The sequence below is a fragment of the Elaeis guineensis genome, chromosome 1 (assembly GCF_000442705.2).
Source record: "Elaeis guineensis isolate ETL-2024a chromosome 1, EG11, whole genome shotgun sequence".
NCBI classification, from domain to species: domain Eukaryota; kingdom Viridiplantae; phylum Streptophyta; class Magnoliopsida; order Arecales; family Arecaceae; genus Elaeis; species Elaeis guineensis.
Window position 1 is genome coordinate 120,152,365 of NC_025993.2, and position 27,688 is coordinate 120,180,052.

Consider the following 27,688-nt stretch of genomic DNA (forward strand, 5'->3'; position numbering starts at 1 on the left):
AATAGTGTGGATCGGATCATCAAATCTCTAGATCTTGTCATTTGGCCAGCTTTGAAGCGATGGACCATCCGACCCTTCAACACACCCTTATCTGATTGAGTCGTGTGAGACAACTTATGAGGCATGCCTTGAAACTTACCATGGCTTGTCACATGGCAAGCCTTAGATGAGTTTAGTGGCAATCTCTAGATTTCTTCCCTTGGAAGTATCATCCTGTGACTCCTCAAGCTCTCTCCCTAATAAAGGCAGCGTAAATTACGAAATGATACATCATTAATCTCCAGGAGTTTTTTCCAAAAGTAGTAATATAGGTGCGTCCAAGAGAGAACAAGATCGACGATTCAACTAGCAAGGCGACTACTCCCTTTGCTTAAAGCTCAAAGATCACTTTGAACTCAAAAGTGGGGTGTATATATTGCAGCAGAGATCCACCGACCAAGACTAATCTTCCATTGAGGTGCACCTAAGATAATGTAGTGAGGTTACACTAGCTGTGAACCTAGGACCATCAATTTGGCCAACTGCATAGGTGAAATATATGTCTGACATTCACAACTAACAATCTCGATTCAGAGAAGATGGGAGAGAATCTTTCCTCAATAAAGTACCAGAACATGATCTAACGGCTTGTAAAGCTACGCCTAACAAACTTATAGATTCTGGCTAGTGGCCTATAGACTCAACCTTCATATAAAAAAGATATGAAGAGGACCCTCAGGTAAGCAAGAAAATAAAACACAAGCAATTCAAGAGAAGGGCAAGCCCTCTTTGCTCTTGACTCTCACTTTTTTTTTCTCTCTACTATTTCCAAAGCTCAGACTAACTTATGCATTGGAGGGTCTCTCTTTAAAACACCCCCAACGAGTGTAAACTTCCTTTGCAGATATCTTTCGACGTCACAAATATCAGGCGACATCCAATTCCAACTATATCAGCACCTCTTTGGAGACTTACGGCAATAGGTCTTATGTTTATTTTTCAGAGAGAGAAGATAAAACCAATATTATAGAGGTTGGTATTTGATAAATTCTCGAGTAATGGTAATCTATATTTAACAAAAATATCTCTAATAAAGCTGCATATATAATCATTGAATTTAGGAAGTGTTTGGTTGGAGAGAGTTGGGGTTTAGAATCGGAATGGGAATGGATTACATCTATTCCAACCGTTTAGTTGGAAGGAGTCCTATTTTGATTCTGATTCCGATTCCGGGGTGAAAAGAAAAATGGCCCAGTCTACCTAAAACTTAATCCCTACTCTCCTTTAAGGATTTAATTTTTTATTCTGATTTATCACAAACCAAATACTTCGAGGAATTTGGCTATTTCGAATTTCATTTCAATCCATTCCAATTTTTATTTTGATTTGGATTCCAGTTGCAAAACAAACACTCTCTTATCGTGATGTCTTCCCAAATTTATTCAATAAAGATTGTTGTAAAAAAATTAAGATACAGATGAAATTATGAAAAATATTATATGATTATAATCATTATATAAAAATTGATTAGAGATGATAATTCTATTTTGATATTAAAAAAATATTTTATTTTAAAAAATATATTTATAAATTTTATCATATTCATATATAGAAATCTCCAACTAAAACGTAATAATTTTTTTTTGATTAATCAAATATAATAAAAAATATTTTTTTATAATTTATTTTAATAAATAATTTTTAAAAATCATCGGACAATTCCATAACTAACATCCCAGCCATATGGACCCTCGGTTATTTTGTCAATAAAAATCGTAGTTAGTTATGTATTTAAAAAAAAAAAATTGGAGCCGGTTAAGAGGGGAGCGGACTCTTGCCTCTCGGGCTGGGGCCCCTCTGACGGGGATTAACGGGTGTCGGTTCCCGTCCTTTTTGAATCATGCTTTAAGATTCTAATTTCTCAGATGTGTCATGGCTGTCTATATGTGTGACGCATTTAGGGAGACCACCGTGTAATTTCCATTCCGATTGAACGTCGGTGCCTGTCGCCTCCCTCCGGTAGAAGAAGGAAAGAAGGATAAGAAAAAAATTGGGGACGATGGCTGATCAGACGGCGATGGGGAACGATTTCGAGACGAAGGCGGAGAAGAAGCTCAATGGATGGGGTCTCTTCGGATCCAAGTACGAGGACGCTGCCGATTTGTACGATAAGGCCGCGAATTGCTTCAAGCTTGGCAAGAAGTGTAAGCATCCCTTTCTTCGTCGTCAATCTCGTTCCTTTTGATCGGTTCTTTTTATGATCTTAAAGGTTCGGTGCACAATCTGTGATATTTTTCGGTTTGACCTTTTTGATCGGCCGGTGTTGGGGAGTGATTCCTTTTCATCGGAATTTTTCCCACTTTTTTAAGATTTAGAAGAATACGTGATCTTAATGTGAATTAATTTGGATTGGGATGTACAAATGTTGGAAAAAAAGGATGGATGATTAAACAATATAATAGATGATAAAAAAATATTTTTTTCTGAACCTCTGCAGTTGATCTTTTGAACTTTTTTGTCATTTATTGAAACCAATTTGGCTCTCTCTGAAGATGGGTAGTGAACCAAGAAATGAAAACTGGCTAGCAACTTTCAGGGGAAATAAGAGAGCCTCTGACAAAATCTTTGTATACGTCTAGTTATTGTAGTTGGTAACTTAATTTAAAACAAGATGGTTTTACTTCATGAAGCAAAACCTGGAGACAGATAATGAGACGACATCAAACTTGGACCATCCATGTTACCATTAAACCACTGAGATAAAATTACCATTGATCAGATGATGGTGAATGACCATACTTTAACTGCATTCCATAGCCAATAGATGGTACAAGTAATACTTAATCTTTTATTAGTTAAAATCAAATATTTTACCCACTCTTAGAGGTCCACTGTCACTCTATCTTCATGCTACTATTTGCTTCTTTTATGCACCTTTTTTGTTGCACTCCATTCAAACATTCTTTTTGTCATTTCCTGATTTATTTTGTGCTTGGAATCTCTTCATTTCCAATTCTTTATCTATGTAATGTTGCAAGCCTAATTATTCTGATGTAAAGCAAATCTAAAGACATGATATTCATGAAAATGAAACTTGATATTAAATCAGATTGGGAGAGTGCAGGTAAAGAGAGTAAGCTTCAATCAAGTCCTTGATCAAGCTACTCCATGGTTACCCCATATTATCGGAAAAGCCAGGACACTTCTTTAGTATTTCAGATGTAACAGTTGCATTAATTAAATAATGGCCTACTAGAAGCACGATGGCCAATTAATGCAAGCCATAACATATTATGGGAAAGTAACTTAGAGTAAAAGGTCTAGATGCATTAAAAGTGATAATGGGTTCGTTTTTTAAGGAGAAAATATTATTTCTAAATATACGAGCCTACAGGTTTTTATAGGCCTTAGGCTGCATAGTTTTGTAAATATTTCTGAAAAGAAACTCAATCTGATATTCTAGTTGTTGAAAACTCAGTTCCTTTGTGTCTGCATGTTTGTATAGACTGTGTATGCAGATTCTCATGGATATCTATAGATAGCATACTCAAATAGATTGTTCTATCAAAATGCAATATTAATGTGTAATCTTCTTGTTAACTGGGGCTTGACCTAGTGGTCACAGCCCTCTGCTCTGCAACCGGAGGTTCTGGGTCCAATTCCTCACTGGTGCATCCTAAAAATTTGAATCCGGGTAATTATGGTGCGAGTGGGTCCACCCCCCCTCCTCTCTCTCAAAAAAGTATGATCTTCTTTTATTAGTTGCCAATCTAGTTTTTATTGCAGTTCATATGAGAAGGCCAAACCATCATTGGTAGACTACATGTGGCTGGTTGACTTGGTTTAGTCAGCATTTTTTTCATTTTCATGATAGGAGTTGTGCCTTAAAATATGTTGATGCAAAACCTCAAATCTGAGCTTAGAGGCCAACTTGGACTTGGACTAGGGGCTAATCTTGGTGTTTCCATGGTGTATGTTGGCCCAGACTTATATGGGTTTGGCTTGATTATGACCCATTTGTGGCCCACACCTTTAATATATCAATCAATAACAGACCTTGTGTGATTGGAATTAAATTGTGGAGTTGTTTGGTCATGAATGTTCTATATTATTCTTATCACATTGGATGATGAATATCGAAGATGCCAAGAAATCAATAGGGGCTATATTATTTTATTTAATTTTTTTGTGAACTAGGTGAAATCAGGTCATAGTTATCCAAAACCAAGTAAGTTCAGCAACTGAGCCAACTGGCACCCTCAACAATGGTTGTATTGTCATACTATTTGATTAGCAAATAGTTGTGGATTATGTTTTTAACCATGAAGCATATTTCCTGGATTGGATCCTTCGATTCTTTTTTTTTTTTTATATATATTAGAAAGATTGCTTGAAGGATGATCCTTATTTCAGTACTCGTAAGAGGGTTTAGATGGACCATCTATCATACATATTTTTTAATTGGGAGGTCGTTGCTTTGCCAATTTATTACTAGATATTTGACGATTGTTTTGCAATATTTTTTTCTAATTATTTGCACCATGTCTAGTAACTAGAGTGTTGCCCAGAGATACAACCCAAGAGGGGCGGGGGGTGAATTGGGTTTTTCAAAACTTTTACTAATTTAAACAAGTCTGCAGAACAGAAATACATATATACTGAAAGTGCAGTGAATTAATGAGCAGAAAATAAATGCAACGAATGAATACGATTACACACACACAAACACAAAGTTTTATAGTGGTTCGGTATCAAACCCCAACACCCACATCTACTTCTCATGCAACCTTCTTGGGAATTTCACTATAATCTACAGATTACAATAAGATTGTTTTTTGGATTTACAATCTGAATCCAGTTGATTTTACGGGCTCACTAATCAAAAGCTATCCCCAAGCCACTCCTAGACTTGTACAAATCCAATTCAAGACTTAGATGAGTCTATCCTCCAAGTTTCAAATCCTATTGAAATTTGAAATACAGAAAATGTAGGTGCAGAAATTTAAATACAAATACAAACTCCTTGATGAGCTGATGTGAGACTTTGATGCATAAGATGAGAGGTTGGAGGGCTTTTGCAATGAATGTTTCCTTCGTTCACTTGAGAATGACTTGATTGCACAGCAGGTTGGGTGGTTGGAATGGAGTAAATTCTCTTGAAAGCTCTCTTGAAGGCTGAACAGAATTTTGAAATATATTTCAAACTTTTCTCCCTTGTTGCTTTATTTTCTTGAGTTTTCTTGCTTTAATAATCACTTAGAACCCTTCTAATCCAAGTTAGGATCACTAAAAATAGGTTTGTAGCCGTTGGAGTGTGAGAAATAGCTGTTTAGAGCTTTCTGGAGCAATTCTACAGAGTTTTGAAAACTAACCATTAGAGCTGTCAAATGCTGATGAGTCGGCTTATTAGATCCTTGAGTCGACTCAAGTGAGTCAGTTCATGGATTTCTTGAGTCAGCTCATGCGACAGGGTCAAAAACAGCTTCTCTATCTTTCCTGTGCCGGTGCTAGTCTTGCGTGCCTGAGTTGGCTTATACTGTGCGTGCCTGAGTCGACTCAAACGACAGGATCCAAAGTAACCACTTTTGTTTTTGTATCAGTGCCCGTTTGTGTGCTTGAGTCGGCTCATACTGTTTCTGAGTCGACTCAAAGTCCATGCCAAATGTTGAAAGCATGCCAGAGTCTATCTGTGTGCATGAGTCGGCTCATTATGTGCATGAGTCGACGCAAGATTTGTGCCAAATGCTGAAAGCGTGCTAGAGTCGACTCATCATACTCTTGAGTCGGCTCAAGGTCCTGTTATCTTGAAAAAATATTTGGCTTGACCTCTTTAATTCTTCCTTCTTGAATCTTCCATTCAAAAGTATTAAACTTCATGGAGATAGGATCCTAGCTTCTTGAAAACTTCTCTTAAATACTCAAATAATTCATTAGTAAGAAAATATACTTAAAGATTTTGTTATTCATTAAAATCAAATCTAGGGTCAACATAGAGTGATCTATCCATGTCCATAAGATCATTAATGTTTTGCTACGAATAAAGTTCATAATATCAAACTTCTTCCAATGCTAGCCATCCTCTCTTGTTGTCAATGCCTTGTATTATGGTTGATATCCATTCACATGCCAAAGAGATTGTTTTAAGCAACAAGCAGCTTAGTTTCGATGCCTATTAGCATGTGTAAAGATTTACACTAAGGTCCCGTTCTTTTGTGGGTAAATATTATGGGAAAGTTAGTCAACTTTCCTACTGACCAACTTAATATACTTATCCATGTTCTCATGCTTTTCAGGATGGGTAAGTTACTTTCTATGGATAGCATTTACCTATGAAATGGGAGAAAAATCTTATCCATCTAGAGGATGGCTAAATCATTTTTCCATCAGTCAGTAAAGTAGGCATTTAATTTTATTTCTAAAATACCCCATCCTCATTTTCAATGCCTCCATCATTCGATGCCGAATAACTTAGTCATCCATTTTCTCCAAACCTAAAATGCATAAAGGGTATTATGAGAAATGTGGATAAATTTTAGCAACTTATCTAGGAAAGCAATAATGCAAAAGAACATAGATAACAGATTTTGAAGCCACTTTTCCATGTGTAAAAGAACATGGGTAAATTATTTTCTTATCTAAATGTTGCTTGGGGAATATTTACTTAGGAAAACATAGATCCTCAGGTAAATTTTTTACCCACAAAAGAACGGATCCTAAAGATGAATTTAATTTTGGATCAAATTGAGAAAGAGAGGGAAAAGAGACATGGCTAGAGAAATAGGGAGAGAGAGGAGATGTTATAAGAATTCACAATCAATCGGAGGAAGATAATTACACGGGATCCACAATGTTTAAGAAAAAACAACTAAAATCTCTCTAAACAATTCAGCTTAGTGTTCTTTTAAAGACATGCACTAGTATGTGGTCCTCAACTTTCCAACTTATCCAAATTTTGAAAAATATCTGTTTCAGTCATAATTATTATGATCTATGGAACCTTCCATGTAAAAAAAATAAAAATAAAGAAGAAAGACAATCTTAGATACTCTTCTTAAACAGATGGGCCTGCAGAGTTGATGCAGTCTAGTTAACAACTAAGGCTTCCTAAACTAGCTGGAAAAAAAAAATACAGAAGTGAAAACTAAATAATTCCATCTGTTACTCTTCATTTTTTTTTTAAAATTCTCTTGTTAAGTTATAAAGGCATATGCTAACCATGTGATACACAAGCTCTTCTTCATGTCACTGTCATGATCTAATTCTATTAGATGTATACTAGTCTATCTATTGATTGTTTACTAGATTCAAGATTATGAAAAAGAAAAAATTCTCATATCAGTTTATCTCCTGATCATCAGTCTACATTAGTATTAGTTGGCTTCTTAAGATATGATGTGGAAGTTTCTCCTGTAATTGTCTATCCATCAAACCAAAAGGATGTACTGGAAGTAGTGGCAGAAATTTTCCTAATCAGGCTCTTCTTGTTACTACTTCTGGATGTCTATATTGGTTGGCTTCTGAGATACAGCAGAAGTTTCTTCTATAGTTGTGTATCACTTTGCCCCTCAAGTGTTTTCAATTGGTGTTGCAAGTTCAAAACAATTTGAGGATTAAAATTGCATTGAGTTCTAATGAGACATCCCATGGGACACCAGGATGGAATATCATCCCATATGTCGGGACAGAGCCGTCATGATCAGGACATCTTGGGATATCTCTTGTTCCAAGTGTTGGAATGGGGTGGGACGGCAGCACGTCCCCTTTCATGGAAAAACCAGCGCAGCCCCATTCCACAAAATTTAAAATCTTGATTCAGTCTACTGAATTTTTTGGACCAAGGACCCCCTCCATTTTTAGGAGTACATGTTTCTTTCAATTGGATGGTATCCATAGGATCTTTCAAAAAAGTCTAAAAACAAACCATGTCGATAACATAGAATTCTTCTAGGCTAATGGAATAAAACTAGCCAATAAGATTGAAGAAGGTTGGCTCCAAGAAATTGAGATTCCTAATATCCTGGCTTTGTAAAAGATGGATCAAAGGGATATTCAGATTTCAGAATACCCATTATAGCACAATCTTAAATATTTTAAGAGAAATAGTCCTTAATTTGAATGATCTACAAATATTTTTCGACTTGCAATCTTTGCTGAAAAGTTGTTCTTTTCTTTTGTTTAGCTCTAGTCTTGTAAACTCTAATGGAACTTTCCCTATGTTTGTTAAGGAAGATTCCTCGCACATGAAAACGAAAGTCAATAGCAGAAGTCAACTGAGAAACCTCAACTTTGACTTAGTAAATTCAACATCACCCCTTTGCATTATCTTTTTCTAGGTGCAAGGTGTGTGATTCCATGAGACTGGTAAATAATCATCAAAACAAAGGACAGCATTATCTGAGGCCTCTTCTAGTCTTGAAGAAACCTATACAGGATCTGTTAAATGTAACCGAGCAAGATGGTTCTTGGATACTGACAGTAGTCCAATATGCATTCCACGTTGAAGTGAAGACACTTAAGTTCATAGAAGGCAGCTTCTATCAACACTGCCATAAACCCTTCCAGAGTCGACCTTGAAATCTACTAACTCCTGTATTCTCATCAATGTTATTGTCCCGTTGACATTGTTTAAGGCTTGGGCAAACAGCTGGGATAGGTCATTTTCAACATGGTTGAGACAGGGTAGACAGTTTATTGGTGATGTCGTTCTTGGCCTGCCAGTTTTTGTAAACCCAACAGAAAGCCATTAAAACTACTCTACATAGAGCCAACAAAGAAGTTGAAAGGGGCATGATAATATGGATTTTGCCTTACAGCTGTTTGCAGACCAGCTTATGACAGCTTATGATTGTAGAAGATCACTTGGTGTAAGTTAATTAAGGCTGACATCGTGGGCATTCCATGAATGACTGCACAGGGCTTGACATTGGATACTAGTGTTTTAGTGGTTTAAGGGCAAAGGAAAAGGATTTTGATACAAAATGCAGCTGGGCTTAGGGGATTAATGGGGCAAAATGCATCAGATGTAGGTCCTGTTGGTGTGGGTAGGGCTACAAGCAGGAAGGGTTGAATTGGAGTTTGGCACAATCTAATCTAATTCATATTTTATTCAGGTCAGAAATTTCAATTCAAGCCTAGTCCATTTTAATATGGTGGGTCACATCATTGTTATGAGTTTATTTGTTGATCCATGGGTTCTAGGAGTCAAATTGGGACTAGGAGGGCCCAAACACAATAATCATTATACAACATATAGACTTTCTCAACATTCAACAACCTTATCACATGAGACAAAGTGCAACCACATGTATATCACCATCAATACTTAATAATTAATTACATAAATTTCCTAGTAAAAGCATATTAATTTCTTAAATTTATTGTGAGTTGTCAAAATCATTCTTAGCTTTTCAGTAGTTTGGATCTGGATTTGTTCACTACTGATCTATATCCAATCCATCTTTGAAAATTGAAACAAGCAGTATTTTTTTTTAAACCAAGCCTAGTCCACTTGACTTTGGTATATGATTGTATTGGGTTATTCTAGGGTTGGTTCCAGATTAGAAGTACGTCAGTACAATCCACTTGCCACCCTTTGGGTGGGGTGTGTGACATGGCATGTTGGCTAAATGGTTGAGGAGGTGAGTAGCCAGTCAAAAATCGGGCACGTGGATGGCCAAGTAGACATAGAGTTGCAGGGTATGCATTTGATGGAGGGTGCTTGTTTTGGGAGCTAGCTAAGAGGAAAGCAGTAGGCAAGCTTAGGTTGGGACATAGGGGTTTTTGAGGATGTCTTTTGTACCATCTTTCAACATCTTGATGGATATTTTGTGACAAACAATTTTCATAGTATTCGTCATGCGATTATTTTAGGCATCACATCTGGGTATTTGGGCTTGAAAATTAAAATTCATAGCAGATGTGTACATGCATGCATATATGTACTATGTATGAATGCATTTATATGATTTCTAGGAAAATACTAATTTATCTTACATTCATATGAATACATGCATTGTAATTTTCAGTCTTCAAAGATTTAAGTTATTGAGAACCATCTACTGATTTAGCAGTCTAGTTATATTTGTGGTATTGAATTGTGTGACTTTTCAGTTCAATCAAATTCTTGACAAACTGGAAATCCTATTAACGGGCATTCCCAAATTTTTAGTTGATATATTGCATTAATATCCTTTTTGGGCCAAAATTTTTTAGTCGTAATAATATTAGGTCTGCCACAACTAATTTCTGTAATTATGTTCTCCTCCATGTTTATTATACAACAGAATTATGAACTTCAATGTTCTCCTCTTGTCAGAATATAACATCAAAAAACATCTCCTTGTAAGCCATTGCACTTTTCTCAGTGGTTGATGTGTCTGATCAAAAGCATCATATAAATTAAGGAACCATCTTCGGCATGAGTGAAGATCTTATGCTTTTTAAATGTATTGGTATTGCAGGGGATAGAGCTGGAGCAATATACATCAAACTTGCTAATTGTCATTTAAAGGTCTATTCTTCTCTTTTCTGTTTAAATACTACATGATGTTGCTGTCTACATCACTGTAATTTTGTTCATCTTAATTTCCAAGTACAGTTGGCAAGCAAGCATGAAGCTGCTTCAGCTTATGTCGATGCAGCAAACTGTTACAAGAAAATCTCAGTTCAAGGTATTTTCTGCATCAGAGAAGTTTTTACTTGATAAGTTCTGTAGCTCATCTTAAAAAAAAAAAAAGAAAAGAAAAAAGGAAAAGATTTTTACATAAGGCTAGCCTGTCTACAGGAGATGTATCGGTCAAGTTAAAAAATGTTTTAGTATCATGATTAGGTTTCTTTGGGACAATCATGATCTAAAATTTGAGTACTGATGTGTACATGTTGCACCATATCTTACTGGTGAGGATTGGTATTAGTACGCCTCACTTTAATAATGTGTATTGCCACATAGTACATCACCACATTTTTGTTGTGCTAGCACCAGGAGGCTTATCGTGTGTCTGTATATTACTATATCATGCCTGTCTATATCCGTTAAGGTACTAGTACAGGTACTAGTATGGGTGCTTCAATCTTCAATCATGACCTTGAGTCTTTCTTCTTTTTTTTTTTCTTTTTTTTTTTTTTTGTAAATCTTATCTTTTTCTCTTAGCTCTTTAATCTCATCTGATGCGGCCACTATGTCAATCTGGTGAATAGGTCCCTTGGCATGCTAGCCTTGCATAGAGCATGATGGTACAAGAAAACACCATTTTCACTATTTCAGTTAAAAGACTGACTTTGAAGTCCAAGTGTAATGCTTGTTGACAACAAAAAAGTTCTTTTAGGTTTTGCAGCCCATGTGCTACTTTTGGACTACTTTAGTAATTTAAAAATACATGTAAATCTCTTAGACATAAATTTTCTATTGAGGATTTAACTGGGTTTTCTGTAGAATAAATGAATTATTTTAACTATTTTATGCCATCAATTTGTTTTTCTATTAAGGAAGTGTCTCTGGTACATAGATTGGAAAAACTTGATCATGAAGTTTGTAGAGGGTTGGTTGATTGCTGCAGGCTGACATTCCTATGATACTATAGACGTCAGTACTTCAACTTCAAGTTGCAGTCATGATTAGATAATTGAAAGTGCTTAAAGACTTTTTTAACTTATTGATGTTGTTATAGTGCTTCAAAGGTAATTTATGGCTTGGTGGAGGTTTCCTTTGCTTTTATGAAGAAAAATATTTTGGTGATAGAAGTTGGAGTGCTATTGGCAAGATATCAACATGGAAGCTTTCAGAAGTTCCCAGATTTATTTTTGTTATTTATTCAGTGTAGGTTGTAGCATATGCTACATCATTTGAATCATATAATGCAAAACTTAGATAAACTTATTAGATTCTTAGTCATTGGGTGATCTTATGGCATTTATATGGTCTTACTTTTACAAGATATATTTAAGGAAGGATGCTAACACCATCAATTGTATCACAAGACAATTTCTAACCAAGGTGCACCGTCTCAGTACCGGACTCCATATCAGTAAAATTTTATTATAATGTCGATACACGGTTCGGTATGTTACAATCAAGGATTTAAGTCCCGACGGGATGGGGGCCATCTCGATCGTCCCATCTCGTTCCTCTGAGATTCCATCATCTGAGACGGGTGCGGGACCCCGAAACGAGCGTCCAGCCTCTATCCCGACCGTCCCGCCTTCTTTTCGGTCGGATCACACGTCGGTATAGCCATCCTGGTCGGGACTCGCACTATTTTTTTTTTTGATTCATCACCAAGAGGGAGGAGCATGGGAGGGAGGGAGCCGTACTTACCTTTTTTTCTGCTGCCGTCATCATCGTCATCGGGAGGGAGGAGCATGAACGGGAGGAAGGAGCCGCTCGTGGAGGAGCATGGACGAGAGGAGAGAGAGGAAGGGAGGAGCACGGACGGAAGGGAGGAGCCGCTCGGGGAGGAGCACGGATGGGAGGAGAGAGAGAAGGAAGAAGGAAGGTGTTCAGATCTCCGATGAGGAAATAGGGAGGAGGGAGGGTCTGTTGAAACCCTTGAGGCAGTTTTCACCTCTTTCGGGCTGATGCACAGGGGACAGCATGCAATCGGGAATTGGTGAAATACAAGGGGTAGCGTGGCATGGGATTTGATGCAGCCCCAAGACTCCCGATGTCCAGATGAACTAGGGCAAATCCCGAAGCCTATGCATGGTGGATAGCGAACAATCGGGAATTGGTGAAACATAAAGGGCAGCGTGGCGTGTTATTTGCCATGGGCTTTGATGCGGTCCAATTGCACATGCACTAGGTCCAAGTGAAGCAGGGCAAGTCTCGGAGCATATGCACGGTGGACAGCGCACAATCAGGAATTGGTGAAATACAAGAGGTAGTGTAGCATGGGATTTAAAGCGGTCCAATTACACCTAGTACATACAATCATGATATGGATTTCTTTCGTGTATTGCATGATGCGATCCATTCAATCTCGTCCATTCGATCGCATCCACAGGATAGCTCTCAAAAGTCAAAATATTTTGAGTTTGTGATTTCTCTCAACCCGAGCATCGGCCCATAGGCCTCACACAGCTGCTCCGATCGATATCCATGACTCCACTCAATACTCATCTATTCATGTGTGAATAGATGCTGTTTAGGCCAGGATTTCTATCTTATATATTTCTTTAAATCGGACAAATCACATTCATCCGTGCCTTATCTTAGAAGTTCAAATATATTTAAACAATAAATAGATCAGCAAAATTTCAAGATAAATTCAAATAAATCATATTCATCTGTCCTAAGCGTGTATCGGGACACCCGACTGGGACGGCCACCGGGACGGGGTAGGATGCGGGACGGGGTAGGATGCGGCAGGATGCGGGACGTCCCTTTTCAGGAGAAAATTAGGACGCCCCTGTCCCACGGGATTTAAAATCTTGGTTATAGTAGTATCGATGCGGAAAAGTATGGTGGACGAGGGATGGGGCGGTACAGTAAACCATATTTCTAACATTGTGCAGCTAAAAGATTAGAAAGAGCAGCCAGCAAGCCCTGCATATTTCCTTGGATGGGCCTCGCTGCTCAAAGACAAGCAGCATAAACTAGTTTTGTTTGGCCTTTTCTAAGGCCTTAAGTTAGCTTATTTTAGTCACCTTTCGCCCATCTATTTAAGCTTGTAGTTAGGGGAATATGAGGCACCCAGGTGTGGGCCAACCAAGTCGATGCTGGCCAGCTCCTTTTTGAGATGTGGTAGTTTCTCTTGTATTCGGTGTCCAGCAGGTGTTGTTTTATTTACTGTTTGAAGTTCTAACAATGACAGCAAAAGAAGAAAGTTTTAATTGGAGCATTGACTCAAACCATGGAGATTTCTTTTGCTACACAGTCATTCCTATTCCGGGTTTTATTCTGCTGGTTGTTTTCTGTATTAGAGAGTCCTAGTGAACTCAAATTTGGCTCTAAAAAAGGAGAATTGAAGCTTATGTTAGATGGATGTCTGATGCCTTTCTATGTTAGGGAGTGTTTATTCAAGTCACTAGTCTCCAACTAATTTTTGTTGTTGGAGATTTTTGTCACAATTGTGTCTAAATATTTCCTCATATATATATACTGGAAGTAGGAGTACGGAACTTTGCATGGTTAACCTACTTTGAGAGATAACATGGTGGAAGGGTCACTTCTGTCCTTCTTTAATGATTTCTTCTTAATTCTCTTGCAGTTCTTCTACTGTTTCCTCTTCGACTTTATATCTTTTTGACTAGTTGAGTTTTATTTCTGCTGTTACACAGCTGATTAGTATTCTTTTATTCTAGCTTGCCAGCTGATCTAATATATCTGCTGCATGGAGCCTCTTTATGGCATTGGTATTTAAACTGGTGTCAGATTATGATGTTTGCTGCTTGAACAAGTTACCTACTGTTTAGAGTTTCTAATTTCTAATGACTTGTGGGGCTTACATCATAATCCATTAAGCTGAGTTCCTTGTATGATTTATATACATTTGTAGATCACTGAATGTTTGGGTAACTGCAGATATTGATTATATATTTCATAGGGTATAATATTTTACCAAGAGATAGCACAAAGTGATCAATCTGTTATTATAGTTTGTCATGATATGGCTAAATAAATGATAATTCAATGGAATAGCAAGGAGGTAGAAAATATGGATTAGTAATTTGGTAGTGTCATATTGTTTATGGCTGGGATCTGGTGAAAAATTTATTTGACACTAGTCAATTAGATGCGTTGTTTATGACTATTGTGCAACAACATGACTCAAACACATAAGATGAGCATTGCCATGATCAGATTTTTTCCATTTTGGATGGTTTTTTATGGAAGCACTAACATGGTAAATTTTGAATTCCGTTATGCGGAGAAAGCTAACTATTGCACAATATAGTATAGTACCATGAAGAATCAAATATGATTATTCAAGACACGGTAGGAGTTGAATCATGTTGGTGGTCTAAGGAAAGAAAAGTAACTGCTAGTGAACAATGATTGGCCACATCAACTGTGATAGACTATTGATTGTGAGAGGGTCTAGAAATTTGTTGTGAAGAGGTTTTGGTTTTGATGGAGGAGGGGCTTGATTTTGTCTGGAATGGTTAGAATGATGAATCATGACATAGAAAACCCTGATGGGCGTCAAGAGTATGTGACAATGCTTGGATTTATGTTGGATGTCATCCTTCATATTATTGACTTGTAAGGGAAATTCCTAAAAATGGTGTTAGAGAAATGTCAATATTCAGAGGATGGCCAAGCACTACCACACAGTGATATATTTGTTGTAATAATTTGTTGTACAAAAGGTTAGGGAGGCGAATATAATTTTATACAGTTGGAGTTTGGCTGGATGTAGCGGATCTGTAATTTAGAAATGCTGTGATCATTCCTTTGCCTTTAAAATCTAAGGTATATATTTTAATTACAACAATCATATTTTAATTACAACAATGAGTTAACAACAACTGTTTGAGACTGTTAGGCTGCAAAAGATCTGCAAACACATTGAGACAAGCATCGGTAGAGTTGAGAATTTGTGGTCTATTTCTGAAACAACTAATTGAAGAAGCAGAAGTGAGTCCATCTTATATAAAGAGAGTGTGCTTTGCTTTGCATATTTATGTCTTGTACTGACAAATAGAATAACACTTAATAGGTGATAATGGTGGGGGACTGTGACATAGACATTAACTGGATGAGGCTTCTTGGTTATACCATTCAAGCATAAAGGTGTGGGTGGGTGGGTAGGCTGGAGTGTCTGCCTCTTTAATTATCGCAAACCCATGGAATTCATCATCTATCCAGCATCTGTTGAAGTTCTTTCTATAACTTCTATTAATTAATTCTCATTTTCATGTGAGGTTAGTAGGCAGCATTCTGAAATCAATTTGTAATGCCTTATTTCTATATTGGTAATTTTCTGCAGATGCTGCACAGTCCTTAAACCAGGCTGTGAATCTTTTCCTGGAGATAGGCAGATTGAACATGGCTGCAAGATACTGCAAGGTAGTAAATTTTCTCAATTATTTGAAATATAGTTACATTTAGACAGATTCAAATGTAGAAATCCTTTTATGCTTGCTTTAGCCATTATTTGTTCTGACCAAGTCAATAATAATATGCATTGTTGGTTGATACTTGCATTTTTTCCTTTTGGTGAAGTGTATTGGTGTTATTTTTCACCTTACGATGTGTAATTTACTTGTTGGGTAATTTAACTTAACTGTATATTCTTTCTCCAGAACGACATAATGTTATGCTGACTGAGGATATCATGTCTTCAATTACAGGAACTTGGTGAGTTGTATGAACAAGAGCAGGATTTCGAGAAGGCCATGGATTACTTCGAGCGGGCTGCTGATCTTTTTGAAAGTGAAGAAGTAACAACTTCTGCCAACCAGTGCAAGCAAAAAATTGCACAATTTGCTGCTCAGCTAGAACAGTAAGATTCACATGTTTTGCAACATAAGTTTTTAAAGATTAAGGTTAAATGATGAATGCACTTTTTGTTAGAATATTTATTTGTATTTTACATGTAAATAAGATTGACAGGGTCATTTTTTGTGCCAAACCCTGCTATAGGATATGAATAGTGAATCATATTATCCAACAAAATGCAATAAGCTCAGTTTTATTTTGTTTTCTTTCTTAAAGAACTCCGTTGGTATTACACAAGGCTTTCATTGAACTGGTTTGAATCTTAAGGGAGTGAAGAGAGAAGAGACAAAATTGACTCAACAACTTAGAAAAGTCTATAATAGAATAGAACCTCAATTACATTTTGTTTATATGTAGTACTAATATGTTAGGAGTAAAACATATAGACAGCAAGGTTTTGTAACATTTGTGGTTCCTTATAAGAGCTTTCACAAACTTTTCACAATAATAAGATTTTATTATAGTTGAACTTATTATGTTGTTTAAGAAAACTACATGATAATATTAGACTTTTTTTTTTCTTTTTGAGCAAGGTTGATAGAAATGAAGGTTTGTGTAAATATTCTATCTTTATATTTGTTATTTTATTTGACTTTTTTTTTAAACAATTGTTGTGTTTGCAATCAATTTTAATGTTATCTTTTAAAATATGAATAGCTCTTCTTATCTTGTTGACCTAAGAATCCCTATTGCAACTGTTGGCTAATTCTAGATGTTCACTTGGTTATGGCAATATTCAACGTCGTGTAATTTTTGGGATCACTTTGTGCTTCCTTTGTTCTTAACCCAGTTATACATGCATACAGCAGCATGCATGTATTTAGTTGTACATTTTACTCGGTCACCTTTTTGCTTTTCTTTCTTTCTTTCTTTTTGTTGTATCATGTTAATGGTGTACTGCTTGTGCTACAGTTTTTTCTGTGCTCTAATGGTCTATAATTCTTGTTAAAGAGAACTTATTCTTTGCTTATAGATATTTTCTATAGAAATACCTGTTAATCTGTACGTGTTTCATTTTTTTTAATTTACAGTTGTATATAACAATATTACATCTATCTAAGAGTTTTAAAAATCAGTTTTAGTCTCTTACTCTCTTAGGTGGAGTTTTTATTTTGGTAGTTTCAGTGGTTTCAATAGTTTCACTCCAAGTTTTGGAATATCAGTCAAAAAAAGAAAAAAAATCTCCCAAAAAGATAAAAATTAATAAAATAAAATAAAGGTAAGTTATTTCATATTATTTGATTGTGTTTTGAGTTTTTAAGGATCATAGTTTGTGTAGTTTAGGCAGTTTGAGCTGAAAATAAACTATATTTACTTTTGTTCTTGTACTACATTTTCCACTCACCATAAAATGTAATTTGCTTTCCCTAAATTTCCCCTAACTTTTATACGTTATGTACACTTTTCTCTCCTTTGTTTTTAAATTTCCCACATTTACTTTTGTTCTTGTACCCTGCTAAACTATTCCTAATATTATTCTATTTCATTTTAATAATTCATCCAAGGAAAGAAAAACCCATCTAAATATATTTCATTCTATTTCCATTCTTAGTAACCCATCTAAGCAATAAAAAAATTGTTCCAGCATATTTCATTCATCTCATTTTAATAACTCATCTAACCAAGAAGACACCCATCTAATAATATTTCATTCTATTCCGCATTAATAACTCAGCTAAGCAATATATATATATATATATATATATATATATATATATATGGATATGTATGTATGTATGTAGGTATGTACGTACGTACGTACGTATGTATAAGAATACATTTTATTTCATTATTTCAAGATGCAGCTTACCGTAATCCCTTGATTAATATGCAATCCAATATACTAGTCAGTTTTAGAATACATTAACTATATTCACTTGCTAAATTAAAGAAAATAAAAAAATAATAGTTTCTTGGTTTCAGCAGAAACTACTGAAACTGACTGAACTATATTGAGACCGTAAGTGTCGGTCGGCTCTGGATCAGTTTCAGCTGTAACTGATCTGTTTCTGCTGAAACTTCAAAGTTCAAACCTTGATCGTCTGGTTATGCATTTTACCCTGTATGCTTGTATCTTTTCTTTTCATGCTTATTTTTTGTATCTGTCTAGAGTTATGTAAGCTTGATCCACTTTCATTTGTACTTTTTCCATGGTTTCATCCTCTATACATAAAATTTCTGGGACTCCATGATCTGTCATATTTTTGTAAGAGAATATTTTACTGTTTAGGTACTCTACAAGGAAGCATGTATACTGATAAATATTTACTTTAGATGGTCGTATCTGGTTCTATTATTTGAGATTTGAGACCAGCAGCTTTTGTATTCTCCGAATCTCAGAAGGATTGCTTGAAATTTCATTAGCCACTGTATTAATGCTTGTAGTGAGAATATTGATGCATATTGGAATTTTTTCAGATACCCAAAGGCAACTGAAATATTTGAAGCGATAGCACGAAAGTCAATGAATAACAATCTTCTGAAGTATAGTGTTAAGGGTATTCTTTTTAATGCTGGCATTTGCCAGCTCTGTCGAGGTGATCTTGTTGCCATCACCAACTCATTAGAGCGATACCAGGTAAGTGTTGCTTCATGCAGTAATCAAATTCATTTTTTTGAGACTTTGAGAGCATTCTGAACTTGCTTGTGGCCGTACAGGAACTTGACCCAACATTTTCAGGCACACGTGAATACAAGCTTTTAGCTGTAAGTTTTGACTTGAACCTGCATAGTGGTGGTGTTTTCTCTATCAGTTGTAACAGCATTTTTTAAACTACTTGAGGTTTTGACTGTTGAATTTGCATGGTGAAATACATCAAGGGCACGTTTGGCATTACTTAAGAGAAATATGTGTATAGCTTTCAAAGAAAAACAAGTCCTTTTGCAGAAAATGGTGTTTGATAAATTATTTCGAAAGTACTAGCTTAAAAAGTAGAAGTTATTAAGCAGCTGTTTAGAGAAGCTAGGATTTCTTGCTTTTAGATTATGATGGATTACTTGCCTCTGCCCCATAACTTTTGGTACTTATCCAGAGCCTTATCTCAAGTCCTTGTTTCTGTGCCTTTGCTTCAAACCATCTTGTCCCTTTAAAAAGCTGAAGTTATTAGGCAGCTGTTTAGAGAAGCTAGGATTTCTTGCTTTTAGATTATAATGGACTACTCGCCTCTGCCCCATAACTTTCAACATCTTTATTCTTAACCAAGGCCTTGTCTCTGTACCCATGCCTCAATGCCACTTGTCCCTTCCCCACCCCCATGTCCCCACCTCCTCACACCGTACATGTGTGTGGCTCTCTCTCATGTAAAAGTAGACATTGTCAAACATTTTCCACACAAAGACCTCGCTCCCTCCCTCAACCTCTTCCCCTCTTGCCTACTTTTCTCTTAAGATGGAAGGTGTCAAAATTTTCATGTCATAGCATTTTGGTCAACACACATGCCTTTTGCCGTCTTTTATTATTAATTTATATTATTGTCCTTGGCCTTTTATCCCCTTTTTTTTTTGTGCTTTAAGGATATTCAGAACCAAATTTTAAACAAGCACTGATTTTTAATATTTTTTTCTTTCAATCACCATGTTGAAACATGGTAACAACACTTATCTTTTTACATTTCCACTTGGACAGAAAGATGAGCTTGCTGCCCTTGAAAATCTAGAAAATGTTATTGTTGCATTAAAATCGTAATTTCACAAATGGGGCATGACATATAACTCTAGCCTTAGCCTGAAAGCAATCAGTTATCATCATTCATATACCAGTCCTCATGAGTCTGCTGGTCATGCAGTGAATACACAAGCAAATTCTTCATTGTTGCTTGAACTTATCAAAATCTATAATTTTGGGCTATAATTTGGGGCAAGCCCTTTCCTTGTAGTGCTTTTAACTGACTGCTTCCAGAAAGAACTTTCTATTTAAGCAAGAGTGATGCCAAATATACTGTAGATGTGATATGGTTCAAATCCATCTGCTAACATTTTTTTTTCTTACAAAATTTATTTGCAGCAACTTGCCTATTAGCTGGATTCTATGGATAATAATGTCTTAGGGTGTGGTATTGCTGTCGGTACATTATCATGATTACATATCCCGGATTAAACAACATCCATATTTTATATTGCAGGATTTAGCAGCTTCAGTGGAAGAGGAAGATGTTGGCAAGTTTACTGATGTCATCAAGGAATATGATAGCATGACCCGGCTGGTATATTTTCTTTATGTTAATTGTCTGTCCTGAAATTTCTTTTTTCTGAGGTTATATTAGTTCGTTGCATATTCCAGTTTTCAATTATATGTCATTTTCCTTGATTGGATTTTAGGGAACTAAATAACAAAAATGATCATGTATCAGATTAGAAATGCCAATATATCTGAAACAGACTATGGAAAAGCTATGTCCAATTGAGCAGATCATAACCAATCTAATTACTGGAAATCCAATAATTGCTGGAGATGTTTGAGTGTTCCTACCTCTCCAGAGGTCAGATAGACCTATATATGCTATGCTCTCAAACTATGCCACATAGTCGGACATTCTTTCAGTCAGAAATGGGATTACATATAGCATAGGTGATCAAATGTTATGAAAGAATATTGATGAGATGGAAATATAAAAGCAATAACTAGATTTAGCTCACAAATTTTTAGGATCAGTGTTGCAGTCTATCCCATCTACATGAGAGCACATCCTTGCATGAGCATTGAACCCATGATCTTTTAAACTCAGTCCTAGTTAGCTGCTATCTGTTTGATCCTAGTGAAAAACTTACTTGCAGCAAAAGATTGAAGACCATCATGAAACCTATAACGCCATCCTTCTTGAAAGAAACCAAGCTTCACAAACAAGTAAATTAATGCCAATGAACGCACTCCTCCAACAAATGCCAATGAGGACAAAACTATCAATACTAATAGAGTCTTGATGGTTGTGACGAAGGCAAAAGGGGACAGTTATAATTGTAATGTCAGGGTTTGGTCTTTGGCACCATTTTAATGCTCATTAATTTTATTGAAAAGCGAACATGTCCAAGGATTCCAAACTCTAGTTTAGACAATGAAGATAAGAAGCCTTTTGCTAACAATTCTCAGGCTCTTGACATCCTGGGGCATGCACTTACAGGTCAAATAACTCCAAAAAGCTTGACTGTCATGGTTAAGTGTTGACATTCACCATTCTGGTGGACTCAAGATGTATAGACAACTTATCGATGTTACTTGGCTTGTAGGCTTTCATTCAGCAAGCAGTAACAGTTTCTGTTCTTAATGGAGGGACTTGTGTGCTTGTATGTAGACATAACTCTTCTTTCATACACATGAGTGAAAAATAATTCGTTGCAGATTTTTATCTGCTCTCCCCATTGTACTTGGTTCAGTTAAGTAACCCAGCATACTTCTCTTCTTGTGACACAATAAAATAATAGGCATGGGATTCTTGTTTGAGATACAAGCTTATTCCTTGGAGATGGCTTTGTCAAACTCACCCGTGGAGAATGATTACACACACAGAGTAGAGGGGTCCGGTATTAAGCTTGATGGTGGGCTGTTTTTGGTTGATGATGCCAGCCATGTCTGATGGAAGTTGGTGGTCGATGGAGACTTGAGAGGAGAGAGGAGGTAACAAAGGATGGTGGGGCACTGTGAGGATGAGGAATGAGGGTTTGGAATTTATAGCTTTCATTGGTCTTGGCGTGTGCAATATATGTGGTTTACTCAGTTGTAATCTCATCAGTCATGATTATTTGCACTTGAATTGATAAAATTACTCTTGAGTGTTAGTTTATATTTTAATTTATTCATCTATTAGAGAGAGAATAATGTATTTTATCAAAGAAGTGGAGATTTATAACGATATTCATGAACTGTTTGCAAGAGATGCGATTTGTAGCCTCATAGATGGAGATTTGGGGGATAAACTGGGGATACATTTGCTAACCCAAGCCCAGCTGAATATAGTATAACATGGCCAAGCTTGCTCAAAGTTTAGGTTAGTTTTGATTTGGCCACCAAGCTGACCTAGATGATGGACGGCATCCACATGCACAAAATCAGGTGGATATCTGACATGTCCCCATACATGCCCCCAATTATCTGATCTTTTTTGGCCAAGTCATCATACCCTTTAATAATGGATCTGACTCATAATCACGCTTAAATGTGACACTTATGTAACATATGCTCTCTTTATGGATGTGACATCCTTGGATACATGATGACCTTGGACCTAGGCCTGGACGCAGTCAACTTTTAACCACTTGTAGAAGCAGTCTTATATAGGGGGCTTAACGAGGCACTTCCATGAGGATCACAAGCATCTACCTTAGAATTGGTTGATGATATTAATAATGACAACTTTTATGGCAGGCTCCACAGCATTTTAAAAATATGTGTCTAACATCTTGAATGCTTATGTGGATATCTTTGAGAAGCCTACTGCTCTGCTTCCTACATTCTAGGAAGCATGCCCTTTAATGTTTGTCCGTGTATATATTCTTCAAAAAGGAAGACATCAACCGACGCATCCAACATAAGATTATCCATGGTATTTCTGGACCAAATTTCATGTCTTCATTTGTTAACAGTTCACTAGCTCGTAAGTGCAAAAACACATGGCATGTTTTTTGATTATAATAGGGCATTGAGTAATATCACTATTTTCCCACCACACACACACACACACACACACACACACACACACACAGATGGCATCGCTATCAAAAATTGCTTTTTCTAATTTAGACCGATGGGTATTATCAATTCTCGACATGCCATTTTGCTTGACCAATGCATTGTCCATAGTTCACTCTTCAATGAGCGACAAATTCCGACCTCTTTGGTGATTTGCACTGGTCTTTTTTGACAATATTACTCTATAGTTGATCCTGGGATTATCATTGTTATATTGTTATTGTTATTGCAAACCAACATTTCATGAGAAATCCAATTGCAGTTTCAGTAAGCAGCAAGTGGATTAATTGGGTATATACTTTTCCTATGTGAGGTCTCACCCGTTGCACAAAGGACCCAAAAAAAAAAGAGCACAAAATTGTGGGTTTGGATCAGGCATAATTAACTTGACTAACCCAGAAAAACAATAGATGTTTTGAATGTTTTGGTAATATTTATATTCATCTGAATAATCGTATATGTGTCTGTATGATCCATATCTATTGGTGTTTAAAATGAACATCGATATAGTCATCTGGTTGTATCTGGGTGCATATATAAGCATATAAAAATATAATCTCATAGCCAATCCATTTTCAGCCCTGTGGGCAATAAATTAAGATTTCCCTTCCCCACTTTGTATTTTCTGTTCCGAGTGCCTAAAAGCTATCTAATTATCATAGCTTGCGGACTTAGTAAAATTAATAACGATCCCTTTGTAATGCGATAATATCCTGAGTTGACTTCATGATCTGAGTTTTTCTTTTTCTTTTTCTTTTTTGTTTAGTTTTTGTTTTTTGTATGTTTTTTGTTTAGTTTTAGTTTTAGTTTTTGTCTTGTTACATGTCCTGATCAGAGTGAGAAAGTTGCTGATGTATGCCTTCAGTAGCATGCTAAATCATAGCAACAGTTTGACACTTTGATATAGATATTTTATTTAGCTTATTTGTTTAATATCCATTTTTTCTCTTATTGATACATTGTGGTTATGCCTAACGCTTGCTTGACTTTTGCTGTTTGACACTATTTTGATTCATTGCAGGATCCTTGGAAAACCACACTTCTGTTGAGAGCAAAGAATGCACTGAAAGCAAAGGAGGAAGAAGAAGATGATCTGACTTGAGGCCCATAAATTTCATTGCTTATTCTTTCTTTTATGTTTCTACTTACTGGATGCTGGCTTTTGGTCTGTGCACTATGACGAGTTTGGATATACGAGGATACGCTATGCTTTTCAGCTGTGCGCATGATTCTCACTCATAGAGTTCCTGTTTTCCACCTTGATCATCAGAATACCTGAATTTCTGTAATAAATAGTTGGTTTTTGTTTTTTATTTTAAGTCTGCATCGCAAACAATAGTGCAATTAGTATAACTGGGCAGCTTCGCTCTCACTTTCCTGTGATTCTTTCTCCAACCTTGTCGAGAAGTCCATAGCATTATATGTGTGACCTATTTATTTGTTTGTTGGCTGAGCTCTTCATGGGGACACACGTCAGCTATTATTTCTGTCACGGTCAACTTTGCTGTTGTTACTGGGTTGTGTATTGGTAAACCTTGAAGGCTTTATAAGGCCTCTTAAGGTTCAGATTTGCAGTAATCCCATGTGGGTGCAGACAAGATGAACCAAGCTGAGTATATATTGTTGGGGCTTGTCTTGGCATAGAAAAGTGTTGCTCAAGCTGAGCTCGAGCTTGAGGCATACTTGAATATGTTCAAGCTTGGCTTCATTCTGAACTGAGCTTTTATCAAGCCGAGCAAAGATTTATCTTATTTCTGCAGCCTGCTCATGTTGGGGCTTGTCTTGCTAATGAGCCCAGGTCTGAATTCTGTTTGGCCTGGCCTCTGAAGCCAAATATGCTGCTATTGAACTGATCCCGAGCTGCTTGCGAGCAGCTTGGATTTACAGCCCTAAGTCCCATAGTTGGAGCACACCTGCTAACTTTAGCATACATAACTCATCTACGGGGGGATTATAATTTCCTATTTTGATTAATTGTATCATTTTTAAAATTACTTGTGCACCAAAAATTGTATAATTTGAAGATCTTTAATCTATACGTCAAGTGATTAAAAAATACATCTAATTCAATTTTATTTAGGTAGTTTAATTTTTGATTATTTGATATATAGGTTAGAGATCTTTAAATCATATAATTTTTTATGTATAAGTAATTTTGATGTATTAGATCACGTTCAATAGTTTGGATCATTGATGTAAAATTCTTATTATAGAATTTTGATCTGATTAGATCTGAATTCAAATTCGATTGTCTGATTCTAGTTTGATTGATATATGTAGATGTATGTATCTATAGAGAGAGAGTGGTGAGGATTTTGATGTCATATCTTTTAGTTAATCGAGAGAGTCTAGCGGTCGTTTAGATGACCTGGTGAAGAAAAAAAATTGATACTCATCTTATCTCTTTTTTTTTTTGATAAAAATAGAGCATTCATATAGATTTTATGTGAATATCTACAAGAGTCAGAAAATAAAATATCTATGGAAGGTCAAGGAGCCACTCCCATGCTCGTCTAAAGAATATCCCTGGTGTGCTCAGCAACATAGGTGGCCACCTAGTCTGCTGTCGTGTTAGCCTCCTTGAAAACATGTGGGATGATGAGGTCAGTGCACCCAACAGCCAGGCCACAATATCTTGCAGAAGAGGATGAGATATGACTCTCCATCTACATCCCTATAACCATGTCACTACTGTGGCGAAGTCTCCCTTTATGATGAGATGGTCAGCTTGTAGGATCCGTCGCGCATAAGTGATTCCTACTCAAGTAGCATAAAGCTTAACTCTAGAGACCGTAGGCTTAAAGAGAGAGCTCTTCCTTCGGCTGCCACCAGATCAGAGCCCGACCCCTGGATCACAAAGCCAGCACCACCACATCTGTCTCTAACATTGCCATCAAAATAGATCTTGAGGTACGTCGGAGGTGGGGGCTCCAGGAGATAAAAATCCATTAGATCACTATGTAAGCAAGATGGGAGTCTCAGATCCCTTGAGGTCTCAAAGTCACTTCAGTCATCTCCCTAGCCGAAATAAGGACTCTCTCTAAGGTGAATTTTTTCGAGCACCATCTGGACTCAAACACTATACTGTTCTTTGTTAGTCAGATATCGTAAGTAGTGTAGGCGACTTGGATGGCAACTGCTCTGGTTGCACCACTCTCAGTGCTCTGTCTTAGGACCTCCAGAAAAGCCATGATTGGAGCCTCGGCATAAGCTATCCTGTGACGTTGGCCCATGAGGTACCACACCTATCTAGCCCTCAAACATCAAAATAGGATGTGCTCTACTATCTCATCCTTCAGGCAGCAAGCAGGGCATGCTTTCAAAAAATCCATGCCTCTGTCCCTCAGGATAACCCTGGTCAGCAGATGGCCTCAGGCCACCTTCCATAAGAAGAGACTCATCCTCGGTGCACTCTTATCCTTCAGATCCATCTAGCATCCAAACACCTAATAGGCTCTCATTGAAACAAACGGTATAGATCAGCCATCATGGCTGTTAGGGTACAAGAGAAACTCTAACTTTGACATCCTGACATCCTGGTATCTGATGTTCAAATCTTAAAATTTGTAAATAAAACCGCAAGCGCACGGTGTGCAGAGTAGCACGACCAGCGAGTACGGGTCGATCCCACAGAGACTTGGTTTTTAAAATGATTTTCAAATCTATGCTCAAGCGAGCTTTAACAAAAATCGAAAGTCGAAAGTTGTTTGCTAAAGACAATAAGACTAAGGATCTAGGGTTTTTTTGAATCCACTAGATCTAGATTAGGGAATTCTACCTAGAATTTTTCTTATTGATCCTAACGACTACTCCTCTTGTCTTTCCCAAGCATAGATTATGAAGGGACTAAGGCCCAACGATAATCCATCAAGATTCTTTACAGGGGAGTAGTAACTAGGATCCCTTAGGGTTTTCTCCTCCTATGCACTGAATCAAGCATGAACTATGAAGGGACTCTGACCCAACTGTAGTTCATCAAAAATTCTTGGCAAAAGAGGAAGAAAAAGAAACCCTAAGAAAAAGAAAGAACTCTATGTAAAATCCCTACTCATGATCTAGCTTCATCGCAAACCCTAGAAGGGATGCTTAGCTAGACATGATCTAAATCTACTTGCAAAATTTAAATGCAGAAAAATAAACTACCCTAATTTCATAAATTAAACTATCCTAATTGCATAAATTTAAACTGCATAATTTAAACTAACCTAATTGCATAAAATTAAATTGCATAAATTAAACTATCCTAATTGCAAGAAAAATAAATTGCATAATGTAAAGAGATGAAATTGCATAAAAATAAGATTTTATATATAAAAAAAAATTTATTACAAAAACCTCAAAGCTCGAGGCTTGAAAAGAGAGCTAAAAACCCCACTATCTAGGGTTACAAGCTTGATCGGAAGGAAGAATACCTAAAACAAGGGCCTTTGGGGGCTTTTTATAGGCATTTGGGGGTTATAAGGTTTTCAAAACTTTCGATGTGGGACTAAGAGGTTTTAGGGGGTTTATGGTGCGCCGATGGGTCCATGGTCCATGCGCCTGTTGCTGTGGACCAGGCGGCTAACCAGATCACCAAATCAGTTGATTTT

At 36.7% G+C, this 27,688-nt stretch overlaps 1 protein-coding gene across 1 annotated transcript; it reads left to right on the forward strand.

Annotated features, from left to right (window-relative positions):
- The first annotated feature begins 1,937 nt into the window (after nucleotides 1-1,937).
- On the forward strand, nucleotides 1,938-24,482 carry LOC105032450 (alpha-soluble NSF attachment protein). The gene is made up of 9 exons (XM_010906905.4): nucleotides 1,938-2,183; nucleotides 10,440-10,489; nucleotides 10,577-10,649; nucleotides 15,906-15,985; nucleotides 16,270-16,421; nucleotides 18,836-18,995; nucleotides 19,076-19,123; nucleotides 20,539-20,619; nucleotides 24,121-24,482. Exons 1-9 carry the CDS (start codon nucleotides 2,039-2,041, stop codon nucleotides 24,199-24,201), a joined length of 870 nt encoding a protein of 289 aa, XP_010905207.1. The 5' UTR covers nucleotides 1,938-2,038; the 3' UTR covers nucleotides 24,202-24,482.
- The last annotated feature ends 3,206 nt before the right edge of the window (nucleotides 24,483-27,688 follow it).